At 38.6% G+C, this 22,273-nt stretch overlaps 3 protein-coding genes and 2 long non-coding RNA genes across 6 annotated transcripts; 4 read left to right on the top strand and 1 right to left on the bottom strand.

The window, feature by feature from the left end:
• The first annotated feature begins 211 nt into the window (after window positions 1-211).
• Window positions 212-4,620, top strand: LOC115240416. 2 transcript variants are annotated; one of them, XR_003884777.1, is made up of 3 exons: window positions 212-467; window positions 2,090-2,333; window positions 2,911-4,620. It is a non-coding gene; the product is annotated as an uncharacterized LOC115240416 (long non-coding RNA). The 2 variants fall into 2 exon arrangements; XR_003884776.1 differs by having other exon boundaries at window positions 212-1,863.
• Window positions 4,621-5,363: 743 nt separating this feature from the next.
• Window positions 5,364-9,066, top strand: LOC115240417. The gene is made up of 3 exons (XR_003884778.1): window positions 5,364-6,458; window positions 6,982-7,266; window positions 7,572-9,066. It is a non-coding gene; the product is annotated as an uncharacterized LOC115240417 (long non-coding RNA).
• A 622-nt stretch (window positions 9,067-9,688) lies between these two features.
• On the top strand, window positions 9,689-11,729 carry LOC115240377 (translin). Its single transcript, XM_029815498.1, has 5 exons — window positions 9,689-9,871; window positions 10,323-10,428; window positions 10,530-10,745; window positions 10,848-10,927; window positions 10,986-11,729. Exons 1-5 carry the CDS (start codon window positions 9,800-9,802, stop codon window positions 11,223-11,225), a joined length of 714 nt encoding a protein of 237 aa, XP_029671358.1. The 5' UTR covers window positions 9,689-9,799; the 3' UTR covers window positions 11,226-11,729.
• Window positions 11,730-11,841: 112 nt separating this feature from the next.
• On the bottom strand, window positions 11,842-14,309 carry LOC115240376 (glyoxylate/hydroxypyruvate reductase A-like). The gene is made up of 4 exons (XM_029815497.1): window positions 13,913-14,309; window positions 12,606-12,980; window positions 12,160-12,524; window positions 11,842-12,082 (listed from the first exon to the last, which is right to left on the bottom strand). Exons 1-4 carry the CDS (start codon window positions 14,007-14,009, stop codon window positions 11,951-11,953), a joined length of 969 nt encoding a protein of 322 aa, XP_029671357.1. The 5' UTR covers window positions 14,010-14,309; the 3' UTR covers window positions 11,842-11,950.
• On the top strand, window positions 13,651-22,101 carry LOC115240375 (enhancer of polycomb homolog 1). Its single transcript, XM_029815496.1, has 11 exons — window positions 13,651-13,961; window positions 14,565-15,457; window positions 16,910-17,048; window positions 17,143-17,384; window positions 17,606-17,862; window positions 17,970-18,105; window positions 18,188-18,487; window positions 18,803-18,954; window positions 19,042-19,176; window positions 19,345-20,463; window positions 20,674-22,101. Exons 2-11 carry the CDS (start codon window positions 15,305-15,307, stop codon window positions 20,789-20,791), a joined length of 2,751 nt encoding a protein of 916 aa, XP_029671356.1. The 5' UTR covers window positions 13,651-13,961; window positions 14,565-15,304; the 3' UTR covers window positions 20,792-22,101.
• Window positions 22,102-22,273: the final 172 nt, after the last annotated feature.

Here is a 22,273-nt window from a genome sequence, read left to right as displayed (position 1 = left end):
ATGACGATTCGGAAAAACCATCGCGACGACGACGACGACGACAACACGCGATTACCAGCCGATCGCTCGCGATCGATCCCCCACCGCAGACGTGGTCTCGCAAGACGTCCTTGCGAAATCCGTCGCGACGATCCGCCTCTTCGAGGCGGCGATCTCGCTTGCGTTTTCGATTTCCCCCCCCCCCCCCCCCTCTCCTACCGCGCGCGATTAATTTCGCGTCCTCCTCCAACTTAATGACACTTTGTCGGGCGTGACGGATATCGCGCGCGCGCAGAGCTTTCGAATTGTCACGTGTATCGCGCGCGAGATTCTTCCTATCGTAGTACGTGGCATGCGTATCGGGCGACTAAGCGGAATACCTCGACGATGAGACGACGACGATGACACGCACGGTATGCGCGGCCCATCGGCGAGCCTGGCACCCACTAACCGCTAACCGGTGAACTAACCGCGGGTGGCTGGCTAAGGTACGCGGCTCGGCTCGCTCGCTCGCTCATTCGCGATGATAATGTATGTATCTATGTGCGTAAGCCACGTGAGAGAACGGCGGGCAGCAGCATCTTTCGACGGCCGTTCGTCGAGGAACGAGGGAGAGGGAGAGAGCGAGAGAGGGGAAGTCGTATACTTCGCCCATAAGAGAGAGCCGGTCTCCTTCTCTCTCTTCCTCTCCTTCTCTTTCTTTCGTTACATACATACACACACACACACACACACACACATATATATCTCGTCCCTCAGTCTCGTCACGGATTCGTGGAGAGATCGGACCCTCTTCGTGGCTTTCGGTCGCTCTTTTGGCCGACTTCTCTCGCGGAATTAATCGAAACGCACACATACGCACACGTACATGCACGTTATAGTGAGAAAGATGGCACGAAGCGGAATAACTCGACGCGTAACCGCAACTCTTTTTCCTTTACAAATTGTTCGAGCCGTTGTAACGTGTCATGAGAGAAGACAAGAAGCCAAGGCAAGAAACGCGAGTATCGAACGACTTTAATATACCAGGCGATCGTTTTCGAAAAGCTCTCCTCTTTTCTCCTTTTCAACGGATATCGATACTCGATGTCGGCGAATAATTTTGACACTCCGTTATACGCTCCGTTAATCTCTTAAAAAATTTGATAACCACGTCTTATTCAATATAATTTATTAGTAACGATAATTTACATTTGATAAATTCGTACAATATATGATCTACGTACGCACGCGTTTTGTTTTTCTCTCTTTTTTGCGTGTGTTCCTAAAAAATAAAATTTTTATTATCAATTCTCCCTTCGTAGCGAGGCATAAGATAGAAAAGAAGGATTCTTCATCTCGTTCCAATTTCCTCCGATATCAATCAGGGTTTCCTTTTCTCGAACGTCGCCGTGACTTTGGTCTTTACCTCGCGAGATAATTAACGGGGCCGGCTTTTTTTATTCGCCACCCTGTAGATCCACGCTGCGTTCTCACTCGCGTGGCATATCTCTCATCGACGAGGTCCGATGAAGGTCGCACGAACTAACGCGAAAGAACGCCTCTCCTGCCCGAAACCACGGTATAGTTTAATGCACACGCTTGTGACATTCACGGTGCACGCGTACTTTCGGAATTCACGAAAGAGAGAGAGAGAGAGAGAGAGGAGCAAGTCCGTAATTTGTAAGGTTCAACCTTATGTTAGACGAGACCGTGTGTGTGTACGACACGCGCGATTAAAGAGCGCCGGGACCCTGTAAATTACGGGCATCGTAATTTGGAAATATGGCGCCAGATAATTTATACACAGATACGGCTTTAAATAATGCTCATTTGAACGAATCTTATGAAGTTCGAGATTTATGGGACTCGCTTCTCAATTATCATCATTGTTTCGCTAATAGAGTAAGCGCAGCATTAGTAAAATTTAACGCATAATGAATTAAAAATTGGGAATAATTGAAGTAAAATAATTCCAAATTGCTCTTCCTAATATCTAATATTTATTCCTATTCCTAATATTTTCTTTATTATACGTCGAGTCTTACTCGAACGAATATCAATGATATTCGTGGATTTTTCAAAAATACTAAATACTGATTGTTAAAATTGTTTAATATATCGTTTACAGATTCGATGTAATATTCAACAGCGGCGATCCGGCATGATCGTAAAAAAGCTACTGCCCGGAGGCTGCGCCCCATTTATGGTTAAGGCAGTCCCGCGCAAATAAGCGCGACCTTCCTCGCAGGAGGAAGTACGCAGGTACGGCATGCGTTTTCGGCGCCGGCTCGGATTCCGTTCGTCGCCTTTTTGGCGAATCGGTGCACACCCACGTCTTTATACCCGGTGACTGAGAAAATACTATATAATGTGTATGTATATTTTTATATGTCTTTATTTTTACAAAAAGTCCTCGGATCCACTAAATCCGTGATTAGACCAATCTATCGATACGAGTAGTCCGATATCGTGGAACTCTCGTCAGTTAAACTCAATATCATAATTTCATACTTTGAGACAGCCACGTCGTATATAAATCATAATTGCATTTACTTGAAAATTGTGATATTTAGGGGAGATTTTATTCTCTCTCTTTCTCACTCTCTTTCTGCGCTTAATTTATATTATTTATTTGACGGCAAGAATGCGTAAAATAAAATAGTGACATTTTCTCAGAAAATGTAGGCATTATTCATACAATAGGGCATTTTAAGCGAGAAAATTTGATCAAGATTCCAAGTTAATTATCTTCTTAAACTTGCCGGGCAACATTAATGAACATTGTTCTAAAAACGCTTCTCAGACGCGCCGCGCATCTGTTCCATTTATTAGGGTCTATATTTCCGATCAACTGCTGATCGGAAATGGATCGAAGCGCCAAGGTCGAAGGCCACCAAGGCCACTCGAATTTGTCTCTCTTTTTATATATTTTTCTCTCTCTCTCTTTAGATGTACGATCTTCCGAGAATTGGACGAGATTTCGTCTGCGTGAAACGTTCATGGATCGACAAGAAGACGCGAGAACCGGCGGCGTTAATTAAGGTCGGTCGAGCGCGCAGGAATATATAGGCAGATTTTATCGTCGGCCATTATGGCTTAGAATACGACAGAGTCCGGCTACGGCAATACGCAACGACTCCATTAACGGACAGGCCAATCCGCAACGACGCGACTCCCCGCGTTCAGGATTCGTTAAAACGCAAGTTGGAGAAAAACATCTCGACGACGCGAGATATTTATCTCTCCTTTTTTTCCTTCTTATACTTTCCGCGAGCTTTTATTTTGCCGGCGACGCGAGTCTGTACGCGGATGAAGATGGCGGATACTACGATAATTTATTAACTAGTCCGGCGAGTTGGTTCCCCGGACCTGTTGGTGGAGTCTCGACACCGGCTGGTTTCGCGCCCAGACGAAATCGCAGCGAGATGCGAAAGCGTTTTATCCGCTCGAGCAAACCATCCCATTCGTCTTTTATTCTCGCGTGTTTTGCTCGACATATTTTTGCGCGCGATTTAATTTATACCTAATCGAGATTGATAACCGATATTATCCGCGCATCTCGCACGAGGCGTTTTACATATGCAAATGCGACGAGGCGTACACGAGAGTTACGGAGGTTTCTCACCGGAATTCGAATTCAACGCGACCTCGTGCGCGTTGCGAGAGGGGAAACACGACAAGTAGTAATGATCGTAATAATGTCTCGCCAAGCGACAGCGTACGGTTCGTACGGTAAAGAGCAAAGTTCAGCGTTCCTTCGCCGTTTTACTTCTTGAAGCGGCGATCTCTGCGGATAGTTTTTGAAAAGCGTTATGAATATACATGCTATGTTAAGGATGCCGATCGTTTCATCCACGATCATGACATAAAACTTAACGGATTTATCTAATTAGAAAAGGCGATTTAAAAGTGAGAAGAAAAAAAATATTACACACGTGTATACAGATGCGGAAAATATTCTCCGCTTCTTATTCAATGTCACGATAGTGGCATATATGTTCTTCATTCTGAGAGAATTATTTTTCAAAAGAATTTATTCTTCGCTACTTAACATGTACGTATTACCAAGAACGATCGACAATCTAAGGTCAGCTTGGTTTTTGCGCAAAGCAATCTAGCGTGCAGTATCCATAATGCATCAACAAGTTTTTATCATTCGCTCTCTGAGATTCGTATCTCGTAGTGCGTTTTGCATACGCGACGAATTCAGCTGGTGCACGAGAAGGATGCGCGGCGAGAAAACTGCGTCACGCGGTATCTGACAAATATATATATATATATACACACATATATCTCGCTGACAAGCGACGCATCGAGCATAATCTCACGTAATTGACTGCATAAAATTCATAATTACATAGCCTGGACGTTTATATGTTGTACTTGGGCTTTTATGTAACTATGCGCGCAACGTGGACTTTAACAGTCAGTCGAGATGCATGTGCGTTGCGTGGAACAACGCGTATAAGCATTACGATCGATAGGATATAGACGTCCGGGATATTTGATCCGCAATTACATTAAAAAAAAAAGAGATAAAAGAAAGGGAGGATGAATTAAAAAACGTTAATACTTATTTTCGACAAGAATACGCGCGTCGTAAAATTACGACATCTCTGAATCTTCGACATCTAATCGATTAATCGTTTATTTTAATTAACAGTTTGATATTTATTTTTTGTAGAATATACAGGGTGCGGCATTTATAGTGACGCGGGCATATTTTTCGGAAACGAAGTGAGATATCAAAAAATGTTTCAGACAAAAGTTGCATGGTTTCGAGGGGGCCACATGATAAAAATATGGATTTGACCTTAAGTGGTCTTTTCAAGGTGAGGTCAATGTGGTCGATGTTTTCTTAAATGGAACTCCCCATTTTTTATTACATATTCATATAGCTTATCCCGAGAGTTTTCTCCGAAAAATATGCCCGCGTCACTATAAATGCCGCACCCTGTATAAGTATACGTGTATAATTAAGAAGAACATCGAGCAATAATGAGCGCGGTCTCGGAGACGATTCGTTCGGATACCTTCGCGGATTCCTCCGCGAATCGCGCTCGCGGCTCTTAACGGTATGATATCATGCCAGTAACGATTTGCAATCGGCGGATAGGAAATTCTCGAGTCGTGATGTAAAAAAAGACATACCGCCCGAGGGCGTTTCTTCAACACGGCGCCACCAATACAGGATTGCGAGTTTAGTCGCGGAACGAACATGTCCTATCATCCTCTCCGCGTCTCTTCCTCTTATTTCGATCTCTTACACAGAATTCACACCGGCAAGAGGGGCGAGCGAACCTTGTAACGTCGAGTCTGGAAATTAAACTTCTATGATTTATGAAGCGCAATGATCTGCATATATTTTATATCAATAGTAATATTTTATGTTCTTACGTGTAAGAATATAATTTACAGGATAATAATATAAAAAATATATAAGACTCTTAATTTATTCAACAAACAAATCGTTGCGTTTAAAAGTCTAGTTGTTACAGTTTCACATGAATGAGATCATAGCTTGTAAATATGTTTGCACTTAAATGAATAACGCTTGCGGTTTCCGGTGTGGATTCAGTCTTAGGATATGAGCGTACCTTCGTTCTCGGCTGTCTACGATTTTAATTACAAGCACGGTTCTCTTCTCTAGGAGAGAGAACTTCTTGCTAGCGGCTTTCAGAGCCGACGTGCGCGGGCACCGTATCGGGACGAACACAATTACCATTATTTCGTCTCGATCTACATTGTTTCTTTTAGAGGCGAGTCGAGTGCGATTAAATCTTGATTAAAATGACGCGAATCTAGGCGAGGGCAAATTGGCGAGTAAATTTGCGCGAATATAATGGATACCCCGTTAGTTAGACCGTACTTTGAGTAATCGCAGCAATCTAATACGCACCGTTGAGCAAACGCTCGCCGTGTAACCTGCTTTGAGCTGTCTGCGAGCTACCGGACAAGATCTATCGGCGTTTTCACGGTATACGTATTTTCCAGTGAAGGAAATTAATAGACGCGCGCGCGACGCGTTAACGACGTAGCGAGCCTCGTTTATCTCCTGTTCAGTTTTTCGCGATATGGACAAGCATCCCGTGAGTCTCATTCTCGAGTCTTTTCCTCGGCATGAAAACACAGGTGGTATTCGAACAAAATCGAAGCAAGCGTGATCCAAGGCGATTAAAAGCGATTAATATTGAAATATATTTCCGCTTCTCGTTATCAATGCTTTAATTATATGACTCTATTTCTAGATTTCGATAAAAAAAGCGAATTATCTTTTGCAGCACATCTCGAGAGACGGTAGAAGAAAACTAGAGAAAAGAGTAGAAAAGAACGGCGGGGAAAAGAAGTAGGTAGAGAAGAACTTCAATAAAGTAGAGCTAGTACGTTGGGATATTGATATAAATGATCGAAATCACGTTTGTGAGAAAAAATCCAGTCCGATATTTAACAACCTCGCCTATTCCACGGCTTTCCGTCAAAGAGAGAAAGAGAGATTGGTATGTGAGAAAATATTTGTTTCTACAAGTATAAATCGGACGAAGCCATTGGCATTTAATTGGTATTTACTCGAGTCTGCTACGTATGCTGACGACCCTGACATTTACGCCGTTGCATTTTACATGTGTTACGCATATACTCGTTTTCGTTAAGCACTGTTCACATCACGTGGATCACCCTTACAATCGATGCATGCATGTATAGATGCGGTTTCGAGATTTCGCCAGATTACCTCGCCAGATATGTAAACTTCCAACCACTCTCTTCATTTTTCCAATTTATAATATTCTCTCAGAATATAATTAAGTACACGTAAGACGTATAAACATGTCGATGTGTGTGATTAATTAATCTATAATTATATAGAAAAAAAATAAAATTTATATTATAATTATTTCTATTTTAAATCAGATAAAAATTAATAACCAAATGATAATGACCATATGTTTGAATGATAACAATGAAATCTTATATACTCGACTGAGTTCTTAAAGAAAACATTGTGTGCCTCCTATTTTTCAGATTATCAGCTTCAATATATCCGTTTCCATATTTATGCAAGTACATATGATGAATTGCTTTACACACGCTAAGCTTATGTTAATTTGTGCAAACCTGTTTAATGCGCAAATATTGAATTGTAAAACGCTTCCGCCATCGCGTTGCCATTGCTACTATCTCGATGTACGCATTTCGCTTGTTTGTCCGTGATTCGAAAGCAATGCGGCGAAAGTGATTACAAAATATCGGATTTATTTATAGACCCCTTGGCACGCGAGAATTTCAATTCTGCTGGTTATCTAAAATGTTAGTTTCATTCTATAATTCTCTTTTATATCTTTTTCAATAATCACTTTGTTCTTAAAAAAAAATTATATATTAAATAATTAAATCTAGATTTTTATTTAACCATTATTAGCTTCCGTACGAGATTTCGTTGTAAAATAAAAAAAAAATCGGACGATATAGAAGACAAACAAATCTTTAAATTAGATCGTTATATAATATTATAGTGAAATTAACGGACAAACGTCATTCTTTCTCGATGCAATCAACCGAATTCGTTCCCTGGATATGTTACTTTTTTTCAAGTGGGATTTTCTCTTTTTCAGGGAGTTGCAATGTCGCGATTGTTTAGCATGCGAGGTGTTGCTCATGCGAATCGCGCAAGTCGTTGTTAACTGCGGGAACGCCTCGGGGGCCACAGAGGACGAGAGATCCCTTTACGTCGTCGGTGGGGCCCGCGCGTTATTTTCTCGCCGAGATAAGATCGGCGCCGCTAAAAATAGCACGGGCACACTATCGACGATACCAAGGAGCGAGAGCATTCCGGCGAGATTACCAAAAATCTACGATAACCTGTCCTAGCAGGATTTTATTGAGATTGACGTTTCCCGAGGAGGAGGAATGCGAAGCTTAACGGGGCCCCGCTGTGGCCCTTCTCCTCCACCTCTTCCTTCATGACGAGCTTCGTTTGCGTACATACATACATATATATGTATGCGGGCTGTTGACCGCTTTACATAACGAGAAAAGATACCGCAAGCTTTCACGAATATTATCGGCATCGTTATATCTGCGCTGCGTAAACCTTTTCAGCGCTGGACAAACGTTTTTATTAACAGAACTATGTGTATATGCGAGGATTCGCGCATCGAAGTTATCGAAAATTAAGTATGGCATAATGAAAAGATCCTCCGTACAAGGTCGTCGCAAGGCCGAGTGTCTCTTCATCCTTTCTATCGTCGGGTAGTTATAAGACGAAACCCCCGGAGTGCGTAATGAGAGTATTATTACGCGGTAATTTCGCAGAAACAATTCCCATTAAGCGTAAAGCTCCGAAACTGACTCTATTATTAGTTGAATCATCAGGGAAAAGAAGATTAACAGTGTTCATTGGAGATTAAATTCCAATGTAATTTTATCGAGCCTGATTTTCTACCCTGTCGGAATGCATATACTTCAGAGAATATCTTTGCGTGAAAATCTCGGCTCGTTTATATCGATTTTTGATAAAGATGAACGTTTCTCTCTTTCTCTCTCTCTCTCTCTCTCCGCGGATGAAGACGTCGCGCGTTTCTCATACTTCCTACATCGATCGATTGGCGAATTCCTCTCGCGATACGCTACTCGAGAGCGCGAACGCACGTTGGTGAACGTGGGCGCGGAGATTTTTCCATAAAACGAGTCCCCCTCGCTCGGATGTTGTTCGACCGCGGTGTATCGGGATCAATGACACGCCCGCAGATTCTCTCCCCCTTTGGGGATGTCTCCTCCGCGATCTGTGCGTGAAGCTGCGCCGGGTGGCGGTGTGTATGCAGAATTCCAAGCCGCCGCTGTGTCGTCGCCGCCGCCTTCCTTCCTTCGACTTCGCGCGCGCACACACAGCAGGACCTACTGGTTTCTATTTATACACCTTGAGCGCGCCGCGAGACCTTGCGAACCAACGCGCCTCTCACGCGAACTCAAATTTGCTATATATTATGTCGTATCCTTTAATAAGTATCAAGGGAGATGCGCTCTCGATACCACAAAATTGGAAAAGAGATTAAAATTATTTAATCTTTAATCTTTAATTAAAATAATTCGATAGAAAGTGTACATATATATAAGCGCAATATAATATATGAATAAAAGCTATAATATATATTTTTCAAGAATAAATATGTATATATAAAAGAGAGTTATCATCTTTTTAAATAATGAACAAATGATATGCGCGCATGCAGTAAGCTGTCAGAGATTATGTTGCGTGGAAACTTATCAATCTGTACAATTAAAAGCATGATTTTTAAAAGATCTCTGACATAATATTTAGAATCAACATATAAATCGCTACAATATTCATTTATTTCGTACTTTGTGCTTGAATAATAATTCACTGACATAAAACGCGTTAACGAGTTTGGTGTATTATTATTTTCGCAGCTAATTATGTAAATTATATTTATAAATTTATATATATTTTAATCTTTTACTACATTTTTTTATGCGTAAATTTTTTAATACGCAAATAAATACGATGTATTTATGTTCATCAGTTATATACAAAGAACATAAATATGAGAAGCTTTTTGCATCTCTTTGGATGTTTATCTCTGGAAAGTTTTTTGGGGGGAGGGGGGGGGAAGAAGGAGAATTATCTCAAAGGATCTCAAATTATATGACAGCGCCATCTGTGATACATTTGGCGTACTACTACGCGAACTGCCGGCTCGAACTGTCAAAACGGCATTGACTTTATCGGTAGAATTCAGTGCGTGATTTATCACCAATTTATACGCAATCCAATATCACACGGTAACAATTATTCCTCGGGAACGTAAACGAGACAGATACAATGTCTACGAGAATAACGGAGATCTTTAATTCCTTCCAAGATTATCTGAACAACGAACAAGAAATACGCGAGGTGTGTATTAACGTTCTTTCCCGAGAGCGACCGTGAGTCTTGATAGGTTATGTTAAAATCCCCGCTCGTGTCGTTGAACTTTTTGCGACTCGCCGCTTTTATTTCCTAACGAAAAACTCGTAAAAATGTCACGCGAGCGCGAATAAAGTCGCGAATATAGAGCACTATGCATAGTATCCTTTGCGCGGAGAATTTTTTTTCAGATTCTTACGCGAGTATACGGGTTAGTCTGTGTTTACATATTTAAATGTCATTGACCCTTCCGATGATGCTCGGAGTCTTAATTTTTTTCGTACCTTGCAGATTTGCAAAGACTCGAAAATCACACAATTGCTAGTAAAGAGACATGAAATTTATTACTATTTTTTTTATTATTGATTTGTCGAAAACTAAACTGAGGCAAAGCATAGAAAAGTGCAGATAAAAATTTATAAACTATTTCTCTTTGCAGAAAATCCGCGTTATTGTCAAAGGTATCGAAAAGAGTGCCAGAGACATTTTGATGATATTACAAAATATTCACAATATAGTACACGATGTGGTAGACGAAAATATAAGTACGTTTCTAGTGGTACATTTTTTCCAGTATTAAACTTTTCTTCCAGGCTTATATATAACAACCTTTACATATTAAATGATATTTTTTTAAAATTTACAGTCATAGCGGTATATTGTACAAACGCGAGAGGAATATTTGAGGATGTAAGGATACAATATGCAAATCTGGCTGAAATAATACCAAGTAATCAGTATTATCGTTATCACGATCAATGGCGTTTTGTTACCCAGAGGCTATGCTTTCTAGTTGCTCTAGTTATATATTTAGAAGTGAAAGTTTTGGTCACCAAAGATACCGTCGCAGAAATATTAGGAGGTATATGAATAAAATAATATTTATTTTCACATATTACACACACACACACACACACACACACACACATATAATTATGATACTTAAGAATAATTGTATTTGCAGTAAAGGATAATAGAGAAGAAGGTTTTCATCTAGATCTAGAAGATTTCTTATTGGGCCTACTTCAATTATCTTCTGAATTGGTATGTATTTTTTGTATTTTTCTCATATGATGGTTTTATAATGGCTCATTCTTTTTAGAGCCGTTTTGCTGTAAACAGTGTCACCAATGGTGATTACGATCGGCCAATAGAAATTGCAAGATTCGTTAATGAATTAAATGCTGGTTTTCGATTATTAAACTTAAAGAACGACATGTTGAGAAAACGTTTTGACGCCCTGAAATATGACGTAAAAAAGATCGAAGAAGTAGTGTATGACTTGTGTATCCGCGGTTTAAAACCTTCTCCTCGGCCTACTGAAGAAACACCTGCTGTATAAATCTTTTTTATATCTTTCCACAATCTTTCACATTAATATACCTCCATGTGCATAAAGAGTACAATGAGCATAATGAGTACAATTGAGTCGTGCGAAAATATGATGAGTTCATATATAACAAAGATTTATATGTTCTTTTTTAAATAAAATTTTAAATGTAAATTTCTCCATTTTAGATTCTCAACATTCGACAAATTGCCGATATTATCGAATTATTTAAAATTTTGATAAAAAGTGGAAAAGTATAATTCTTTTTTTGATATTTTATATTTAAGTAAAACTATTAATTAAAACTTAATATTTTTTTATTGCCTAGATAAATTTATATAATATATTTATATATAACAATATATAAGTAATCTATATATTGTTTTGTGAATCTTTTTTTGTTTATATTATGACATTTATCACATGTGATATTACATTTGATGTAAAATTCCTTGTAAATCAAAATTTAATTTAAAATACTATATAACGAAAATATAAAATAGGTATTTTATTGTTTTTCTATAATTTTTTTGAAAATTATATATGTAGGTGTGTGTATATATATATATACATAAAATTAAATTATATGTAACAAAAATTCTGGTATTTCGATACTGATGTACAATGGTTTGAAATGCCTTAAACTTTGTTATTTATTTGAATTTTTAGTAGTAATAAATATTTTATTTTATGGTGCCTATTATTTTGACATAACATTATACAAATACAGTACAAAATCAATAGCCTTTATTAAAATCAAACATATTTATCATATTTTCTCCTTTCATGTACCTAGCATAATTTGCAGCAAATTGCTCTACAACATCATGCGCAACTGTCACACCAGATATGTGTGGCGAGATAGTCACCTAAAAACAAATTAATATCACTAATAAAATCTAAATCAAAGCCTTTTTATTTTGTAATTAGCGAAAATTATAATTACTTGTGGAAAATTCCATAACTTGCTCTCTTTTGGCAATGGTTCTTTCTCAAACACATCTAAAATAGCAGCCGAAATCCACTTCTGTTCAAGAGCATTTATTAAATCTGCTTCTTTAATAACAGAGCCACGGCCTATGTTAATAAAAACAGTATTCTTGACTTTACAATGCTGCAGAACGGTCCCGTTTAAAAGCCCATCTGTGTTTTGAGTGGACGGCAATATATTAATGATATAATCGCAATTCTCTAAAATATCTTGCAAATCATCTACAGTTCTATATTCATCGACATATGATAATTTGTCCTTTGGTGTACTGCGTGTCATTCCCCAGATAGTTGCACCAAATAACTTTAATTTTTCTGCCACTATGAAGAACAATAAGGAATAAACTTTTATAGACTTTGCTCGATGCTAGGTATGTTTAATTTTTGATATTTATAACTTACTAGTCTTCCCTATCGTTCCAAGCCCTAAGATTCCTATGGTCAAATCACGTATATGCCTATGATTTGTCAGTTTCTCATTTTCTTTCCACACAGCAAGCTTTTGATTCTCATACTGTTGTCTTTGATCACGTTCAAAATTGACAATTTGCGCTATCACGTATTCAGACATGGCCAACCCGAATAATTCACCAGAGAAACGAGTGAGTATATAATTTCTTTGCGTATTCTGTATAAATGGAATAAATTTCTCCAAGCCAGCCCATGTCGATTGTATCCATTTGACTGACGTTAATTTGTTTGCATAAGGTATTAATAAATCACAATCGGCTACTAATATTTCTGCTGTGTTAAGTTTGGACAAAACATCTGCTTGCCCTGTATTAGAAAATATATACATTTAAATATATCCTGTAAATTATATATATATAATTTATAGGATCAATTAAATTTTAAAAACTTACATATATATATATATATGAAAGTTTTTAAAATATAATTGATTATATAAATTATATATATAATTTATATAATCAATTATATTTTAAAAACTTTCATATATATATATATATGAAAGTTTTTAAAATATAATTGATTATATAAATTATATATATAATTTATATAATCAATTATATTTTAAAAACTTTCATATATATATATATATGAAAGTTTTTAAAATATAATTGATTATATAAATTATATATATAATTTATATAATCAATTATATTTTAAAAACTTTCATATATATATATATATGAAAGTTTTTAAAATATAATTGATTATATAAATTATATATATAATTTATATAATCAATTATATTTTAAAAACTTTCATATATATATATATATTTTTTTTAATTAAAATAAATTAAAAACATCTTTAAAAATTTTTTATTTTTTATAGCAATTACAATATTTCAGATATTGATGCAACTCCATTGTATTTTCACATTACAGTCATATACATAAAATCCTAAAAGTAATAAAAGCAACAAAAAACATTTTTTTCCGTTATTATTTCTAATCAGTTCTCTTTTTGCATAATTATCGATTATTAGGTTGAATCATCAATCACAGCTCGAAGAAATACGCGCGAAAATTCGAATGTGTCAAAATTCCCGCCCTGACGCATTTTTTTTACGTGCACGCGCCCACACGGAAGTGGTGGGAGGGAACCGTAATGGCAGCGGGAATCGACACGTGCTCGTCGCGAGGGGGTACGGAGGGGAAAATTAAGTGAGTTTAGAAAATTCAAGGACACAAACTGATGTGTCGCGTTGTGTGTAAGATACGGAACGAAATATGAAATACCTGGCGAAACGTCGAAAACGCATAGCTTTGGCAACCGCAGTCGCAGATGGTGAGATAACCTAGGAATCGTGGACAAAACCGCGACGATCTGCGTCATGTTACACGCCTCTTTTAATCCGCCATATGCGTTTAGAGCTACGTGAGTCAAGCGCGTGATTCGCTCACGTGTATTTGATATATTTCCGCCTTTTTTTTCTTCCCCTATCAGCGAAGCTGATAACGTGGCCTCGCTTATTTCTTCACCGCGTTTCGACAACTACACGTGGGTGCTTTCACACGCGCACTCTCTACACCATGTCTCTTGCATCCTTCTTACTCCAATGTCCAAAGTATATACCTATTTCAATTTAGATGCGGAAAGTGCAGCTAAAGCGAACGAACTTTCTATTTATATAACGATATTGCTCGTTTAGCACACGGTGGCGGACGTCAATTTTTTCTTCCAATTACTCTGTATGTAATAATAGAAATGTCAATTCTCGTTCATCGCTATTAATATCGCAATAATCAGAATTTAATACAGGAAAAATGTTACTGTAGTAATGTGCGCGGCACGAAAGAATTTATGTATGTATATGTATGTATACATACATTGACAGAGATTACGCGCTATATTTGTAACTTTATGTAAGCTCTGTTTTGTATGTTTCAGGATTAGGTCGAAGACTCATCTACGCACGCGATTTATACATGATTAAAGTAAGTGTACAGATGAAAGGGAGAGAGCGTGAGAACTTTTAAATAGTATCACGCTTGGCACACATGTGTACAGACGTGCGCTTTTCGTCAATGTGATTTTACGAGCGGAATTGTTTCGTGTGAAACGAAATTTCCGGTAACCGTGTAATTTGTCCAAGACGTTTATCGTGTGCCTAAATTGGACGATTGGAATCGGCTTAACTCGACCGCGATCGCGGACGCGAACACGTCGAGGGCGAGCCAGAGCAGCCATCAAGCCAGCAGTCACCAATAAGCGGCGCGTATTTGGCGCTCGAAGTGACTTGGAGTTGACGCCGGTGGCGGCGGCAGCGACGCGCCGATTCCCGCGCGGCGCACGTCGGCTCACGGAACTGCACGGCGGCGGCCGAACGTGTTAAATGGCTGTGCGTCGGCCATGATGGCTTTGAGCAGGGACCGTGTCACGCAAACATGTTTTCGAAGTGATATATCTCGTTTGGTGACTGAGTGACCGTGTTCCAGCGCGATGGCCGGGGAACGATGAGGCCCTGAGCGCTCTCTGTGCCGGGTAATTCGGCCCCAGGGCCCCCAGCCAGGCCTCAAAAGCAGGTCCACGGCGTTCCGCGAGCCCCCCCAACCGACCCGACTGGCATCACGGTTTGCGGCCAGCCATCCTTGTTGGTTGTCAACACGCGCGAGCCAGCCGCCCTCAGGATGAGCAAGCTGTCGTTCAGGGCGCGCGCCCTGGACGCCTCCAAGCCCATGCCGGTCTACATGGCCGAGGAGCTGCCGGATCTGCCAGATTATTCGGCCATTAACCGCGCGGTGCCCCAAATGCCCAGCGGCATGGAAAAGGAGGAGGAATGCGTAAGTCGGAACATCCAGCCTCTCGTTCCAGCATGTTTTCCCCGTCCGCCATCTTACCCACGGCGCGCGATTTCGTAAACAACCGGCAGATGGCGAGTCCCCCGTCATCGTGCACCCTGGAAAATTCTTCAATTTTCCCCTTTTTAACGTAATTGCCAATCTGTTCACCATTCTCGATCGTCTTCCGTATGCACTTGCGTTCCCGATCTGACTTGCTATGATAGCTGTCAACATTTGGTTTACCAGCAATCCCAAATTTTACCTTGCGCTACATTCTGCTGGTTTCCTGCGTCAAAATGTCAAATGTTTTTCTATTCGACATTTTGACAATGCTCTCGCGATGCCTTTTACATACAAGAATCTTTAACTTGTACACAACAATACCCTGGAATTTAATTTTATTATGAAACTTTAAAATTGATGCATTCGTATCTTGATTTTCTTGACTTTATTATGTGCAGCGTGTTGCAATGTTATTTGTAGCGAGTTACAGATACATTTACATTTGTAATATCAAAATATAGATATTTATAATCTTTTGAATCTTTAAATGTCAATAATAATGTATCAATGTTCGATGATTATACTTTTCATTAAAAAAAATGATTACTTAAAATATCATTAAGTAACCGGCAGATGGCGAGTCCCCCGTCATCGTGCACCCTGGAAAATTCTTCAATTTTCCCCTTTTTAACGTAATTGCCAATCTGTTCACCATTCTCGATCGTCTTCCGTATGCACTTGCGTTCCCGATCTGACTTGCTATGATAGCTGTCAACATTTGGTTTACCAGCAATCCCAAATTTTACCTTGCGCTACATTCTGCTGGTTTCCTGCGTCAAAATGTCAAATGTTTTTCTATTCGACATTTTGACAATGCTCTCGCGATGCCTTTTACATACAAGAATCTTTAACTTGTACACAACAATACCCTGGAATTTAATTTTATTATGAAACTTTAAAATTGATGCATTCGTATCTTGATTTTCTTGACTTTATTATGTGCAGCGTGTTGCAATGTTATTTGTAGCGAGTTACAGATACATTTACATTTGTAATATCAAAATATAGATATTTATAATCTTTTGAATCTTTAAATGTCAATAATAATGTATCAATGTTCGATGATTATACTTTTCATTAAAAAAAATGATTACTTAAAATATCATTAAGTATATATACGTGAAATATGATTACTATTCTTCATGTTGGTATAATGTGTGTACAATTATAACATACAGTTGTAACACATAAGACTAATATTAGTTAAAATAAATTTCTCAAAATAATAGATTATAATGTAGAAATTCAAATTTATTGTTAAATTTTTGAAACAAAGATTTTTGTAAATATATTATATTTTGAAAATCTTATTTACATATAATAATAATTGTGAGGGATTTACAAATGCTTTATTACAAATTTAATTAAGTAAATCTATTTGTTATGCAGGAACATCATCTTCAAAGAGCAATATGCACAGGTCTAATTATTCCTACTCCTGAAGTAACCGATCTGGCAGATCTGGAAGCTTACGACAAGATATATCCTGCTAATTATAAGCTGCCCCGCCAATTAATACATATGCAACGTAAGAGGCCATTAAGATATTATTTTATAACATATTTGTACAGCGAATTATTTGTGATAAATAATTAATGGATTAATTTCTTATTTGTTGACAGCCTTTGCTATGGAACAAGATATACCTGATTATGATATGGATTCAGAAGATGAAAAATGGGTTGCGATACAAAGCCGCAAAATGGACTTGACTCCTCTCCAATTTGAAGAGATGATGGATCGTCTGGAGAAGAGTTCAGGACAAACTGTAGTTACCCTCAGTGAAGCCAAGGCACTTTTGAAAGAGGATGATGATTTAATTATCGCGGTTTTCGACTATTGGCTCAACAAACGTCTTAAAACTGTAAGCATCACATTTGTTCAATGTGATTTTGAGGTTATGTTGCTTTGTCTTATATGTATATGCTTATATTATCTATCAGAAACGTTGAAATGTGTACAAATTGTATTCTATTGGTTTGTTCCTTATTTTTCTCTACGAAATTAATCTTGAACTTGTAATATTTCTAAATTAATTTCTCAAATATTATCTGATAATTCCACTTATCTATTTTTTTTTTGCAGCAACATCCACTGTTACTAACGGTTAAAACGGAGAATCGATTCGGTTCGGCTGCCAACAATCCGTATCTTGCGTTTAGACGACGCACGGAAAAGATGCAAACTCGCAAGAATCGTAAGAACGATGAAACAAGCTACGAGAAAATGCTAAAGCTTCGTAGGGATCTTAGCAGGGCAGTCACACTTTTGGAAATGGTGAAACGTAGAGAAAAGACGAAACGGGAACACCTGCATCTCACAATTGAGATTTACGAGAAACGGTCAGTGTAAAATTGTGATAATATATGTATTGCTACATATATGTATACAGGTGTTACTATTCGTATTTTGTTTTCGTTGAATGAAAACCACATCTCTGATTTTACAGGTATCAAGCGCAAGATTTCAATGGACAAATATTGGCAGAGGTGTCGGCGTTAAAGGCACCGAGACCAGCGTTTGCTCCGCTCTTTACCAATCAGTTTGGTGTTCATCAAAACTGGACAAACAAAGTCTGTAGTAAAGTATGTGTCAGTATTAAAGAAGAATCATTATTTTTATGTATTATCTGCTATATAATGATTTAACGCTTCACTTTTAATCTAGGACGAGGTAGTGCCCAGGAAAGAAAAAAGACAGTACAAGAAACGGAAACATAAAACAGACAGCAGAACAGGAAATTTAGAGGATACCAGTGTCCGTAGCGGTACGGGTAGCGGTAGCGGTCGAGGAAATCGTCCTATTCTCGGAAGCGGGCTGGACCCGCTCATCAGCTCAGATGAGGACAGTCCGCTTCCATCTCATTCACACTCTCAGCCCTCGTTATCCTCCGACCGCGACGACGAAGACCCCGTAGATGAAGGTCAATTCGCGTTTCGTCGAAATAGGAATAGCACTTATTTACCGGTAAGCCGCTTTATTAGCTTTTTTTTTTTAAATAACAATTTTATATCTATTTAATCAGTCGAATGTTTGATTAATGCACTGTTTGTTTTATTATTATACAATATTATATATTTGTTGAAAATATTTTCAAAAATACTTAGATCAAAATCATTAAATTGGTTGATCTTTTTTGATCAACCCATATCGATGACATGTGTTTTAGATGTTCTTCTTTCCGTGCGTACCACTGCAATTAATCAGATCCTTAAAAAGCTATGGAATTAACTTGAAAGTTTTTTTCTTAGGATTATATATATAGAATTTTTCTATTTGTAGCCTGTATCAGGTGGTTTTGGAAATTGGCCTTGGTGTGATAAAGATGAAGGTGGTTTGGCTGATAAGAAGTACAGGTTTGCGCTGACTAGCATTAGCAAACCAATACCAAGGTGTATCGGCCTTGCACGACGGAGAATTGGTCGAGGTGGCAGGTAAGATATGTGCAAATGTTACATGAGAAAACATTTAACTGTGTTTGTTTGACTAATTGTTTATTTGTTACTGTTAACGATTTTCAGAGTAATACTAGATCGCTGTACGGCCGATATAGACGACATGTGGTCTTCTTTAGATTTCACGATACACGATTCTAAGCGTGAGCCGGTGGATTCAAACGCGACTGCCACAGCGATGACCGCCGTTAAGAAAGAGTGGTATATCTCCTTCCAGCTATATTTTGTTATCATTTATTATCAAATATTGTATGCTTATAATTATATGCTCTTAATTTATATTTATTTAAGGATTTACGAAAAAAAAGCCTCAAGCCTTTTGTACATTTTAGCTGTATCATGTATTATATTTATATCTCTGTTTGGCAGGTTACATTTTCGACCAAAGACTCCGCCTGTGTCGGTGCATAGTCCAAGCGAGGAAAGCAGCGATGACATGGATTTGGATGTAGAGCCAATGATGTCTCGATCCAAGCTTCCATACCCGTTCCCGCCCGAGGCGACGTCCATATGCATCGAGGTGGAGCCGGAACGCGCGGGTGACGAGTCACCATTCACATCGGAGTTTAATATCGCAGATTACTTCCCGGCGGACACCGTGTCGGACTTTGAATTTGCGGTAGCGAGCCTCAATAGTACGGGTAGCACCAGTGGTCTGTCGGACAATAGTGGCGTGAAAGAATCACGGACAGACGAGCTGGGCAGCTCACACTTTGTGGTGACACCGCTCATGAGTAATCTGTTTGCGCCGCCTGCAACGACGCAGCAGGCCCGGCCTCCTCAGTGCAGTGGTGGCAGTTTCAGTGGTGGTTCTAGTGTTGTAAATACTTCTACGAGTTCTTCGTCGATTCCTCCGTTGTCCTCCGTTATCGTCACGTGTACGACTAATCAAGCTGCCGTAGCATCAAGTACAGTGTCCACACAGTGCACCAATGTCGGCATGGGTGCTACGGTCGACACGCAGTCGAATCATCATCAGCCCAACAAGCAGCAACATAGACAATTGCCCAACAACAGTAACGCTGCCTCCATTCTCTCGAAATCCTTGACTAGTCCGACAAATAATAGGAATGGCAGCAATTGCGGCGTTGGCAGTGGTGGTGGTAATGGTAGTGGTAATGGTGGTGGTATTAGTGGCGGTGGTAGTGCGAACATTAGAGTGTTTAGTGCGAGCACTACGTGCAGTGCTGGCGGCGGCAGTGGTGGTGGTAGTGGTAATGGTAGTGGCATTACAAACTTTGGCAACAACCACCAGAACGGTCCACTGCCGCATATAAACAACTCTAACAATCTGACAAACAGCACCCACATCGTGAACAACCAACAGTCCACGTTAGTTTTGCCACAGAAGCATCCGCCGTCCAATTTGCTACCTGGCCTGATAGCGCAAAGTAAATTGGCAAGTCTCGCGAGGCAGCAGCAGCAACAGACGCAAAATCAGGCGCAACAGGTCCCAACGTCCGGGGAAATTACGCTTAATAGTAATAGGTAATTTAATATTTCTATGCCTGTAATTTCCAATTAGTAATTTCAAGCGAGAATAACAAACTTTTCTTTGAAAATGCAAAAGAACTGGTAAAAACATCGTGAATCAAAGTATTCGACGATGGAAATACGATTGTACGATCGTATACAGAATATATTTCGGCTTTAATATCTTAACGACGACAGCTTGATTAATCGTTTATTTGTTTTTAGTGAAAGTTTGGATATGGAGGTGGATGGAGTGGACAATTCGCCGTGCGACAGCAAACCGCAGCAGCAGCAGCTCGTACGGGCAAACAAAACAAATTCACTGGCGATGGAAGTGACATGATGCCTGCTATCGGCACCCCTGTTGCCGCCAATACGTCACTGGGGGCTTCGTTAAATTCTCTTACCTTGCCTATGATGTCTGCCTCGGGCGGGAAATCGGACGCGTACTGATGATATATTGCGCTACATGTTGACGTGAAAGAGCGATACGGCTAGGTACAATTGCAAAACTGCTCCTTCGATCGAACCAGTTGCTTTATTGTGCGGCGATGCAAATCAGCGATAGCGTGGATTCTGATGCAAGTATCAAATTTCTTTTTCTTCTGTCTTCATTGAGGGAGGATTGTAATCGATCCGTATTTTTCAAATTTTCTTTTTCCTTGCTCATTGAACGACCATAGCCATTTACGATTGCTAAATATGACCATGATAGCCATGTAAAAAAATGTTGCCATTGTTCCTGTGTAGATACAAGATTCCGAAGTTAATGTATCCAATTGCCCGAAATTAGCATTTAATATTTTTAGTAATAGTGCTCGTTTTCTTTGTATATCATAAAAATGGAGGGCAATATGTATATAGCCAGAAGATAAACTGCATTCTGGCTCACAAAGGATACATATTAATTGTAGGCAAAGTTTTAAAATTATGTACATAATTAAGTTTCTCTTCAAAATATAGCGTGCAATACTATTTTGTTGTTTTTAGTCTGCAATAGTCTCATTCGTTCAATGCAAGGAAAACTGTAACCAGAAATCTGAAATGCAAGTTATTACATGTTTAGGTTATCGAAATCTTTTTTATCAGCTTCAATGATACAAAATAATTGATAAACGCGTACAGCAAGCTTTCTCAGACACAGCATTAATTATTGGATTATCGAAATTTCGCAATAAAACTCTTTTAACTTTATACATCTACATTCAAGATATTACGCTCAAGAATATAGACTTTGCGTTTTGTCATGGATATTGATCGATAATTATTTTAATTTAATTTTATTATGATAATCGATCGACATTATTTAAATTTCCCCCAAAAATCGGGTAATTGAAATGTTTCGGAAAACGATTTAGAAATGATTTACGATATAAATTTCTTCATAATGATATGTAAAAAAATTAATTCGCGCACAGCACTACATTAATAATGATGGGGATTTTATAATAATCTGCTCTTGTAAGTACAATAGTATGCTTGAATTACTTCTCATCGCTTTCCAGATAAATGACATTATACATAAAACGAAAAATAGATTAATTAATTTCCTACGAAAGTGTACGATTTTTCTCAATACTGTATATATAGATTCGGTTCGAATATTATATGACTTTATATAGAGTAATGCTATTTCCTTATACATACATATATACATATATATATATACAGGGTGTGTCGAAAGTCTGGATACACTCAAATATCTCGTAAACATTGCATTTTAGAGAAAAATATTTCAGACAAAAGTTGTAAGGCTTAAAAAGACACAATCAACGGTAATAGCTGTTTGACCTTGGATGGCGTTGCCAAGGTCAGATCAAGGTCA

The sequence above is a fragment of the Formica exsecta genome, unplaced genomic scaffold, assembly GCF_003651465.1.
Source record: "Formica exsecta isolate Colony F162 unplaced genomic scaffold, ASM365146v1 scaffold425, whole genome shotgun sequence".
Taxonomy (NCBI): Eukaryota; Metazoa; Arthropoda; class Insecta; order Hymenoptera; family Formicidae; genus Formica; species Formica exsecta.
The sequence above is the reverse complement of the archived record's forward strand: the minus strand, read 5'-3'. Positions and strand labels throughout refer to the sequence as shown.

What these genes read in the sequence shown, in the direction of transcription:
- LOC115240377 (XM_029815498.1), top strand. Translation starts at nt 9,800, where the DNA reads ATGTCTACGAGAATAACGGAGATCTTTAATTCCTTCCAAGATTATCTG. An exon ending in TGTGGTAGACGAAAATATAA is followed by an intron (nt 10,429 to 10,529) that starts GTACGTTTCTAG and finishes TAAAATTTACAG; the next exon opens with TCATAGCGGTATATTGTACA. An exon ending in TTCAATTATCTTCTGAATTG is followed by an intron (nt 10,928 to 10,985) that starts GTATGTATTTTT and finishes CATTCTTTTTAG; the next exon opens with AGCCGTTTTGCTGTAAACAG.
- LOC115240376 (XM_029815497.1), bottom strand. Translation starts at nt 14,009, where the DNA reads ATGACGCAGATCGTCGCGGTTTTGTCCACGATTCCTAGGTTATCTCAC. An exon ending in CGTTTTCGACGTTTCGCCAG is followed by an intron (nt 12,981 to 13,912) that starts GTATTTCATATT and finishes TTTCTAATACAG; the next exon opens with GGCAAGCAGATGTTTTGTCC. An exon ending in AGTTATGGAATTTTCCACAA is followed by an intron (nt 12,083 to 12,159) that starts GTAATTATAATT and finishes ATTTGTTTTTAG; the next exon opens with GTGACTATCTCGCCACACAT.
- LOC115240375 (XM_029815496.1), top strand. Translation starts at nt 15,305, where the DNA reads ATGAGCAAGCTGTCGTTCAGGGCGCGCGCCCTGGACGCCTCCAAGCCC. An exon ending in TCAACAAACGTCTTAAAACT is followed by an intron (nt 17,385 to 17,605) that starts GTAAGCATCACA and finishes TTTTTTTTGCAG; the next exon opens with CAACATCCACTGTTACTAAC. An exon ending in GGAATAGCACTTATTTACCG is followed by an intron (nt 18,488 to 18,802) that starts GTAAGCCGCTTT and finishes TTCTATTTGTAG; the next exon opens with CCTGTATCAGGTGGTTTTGG.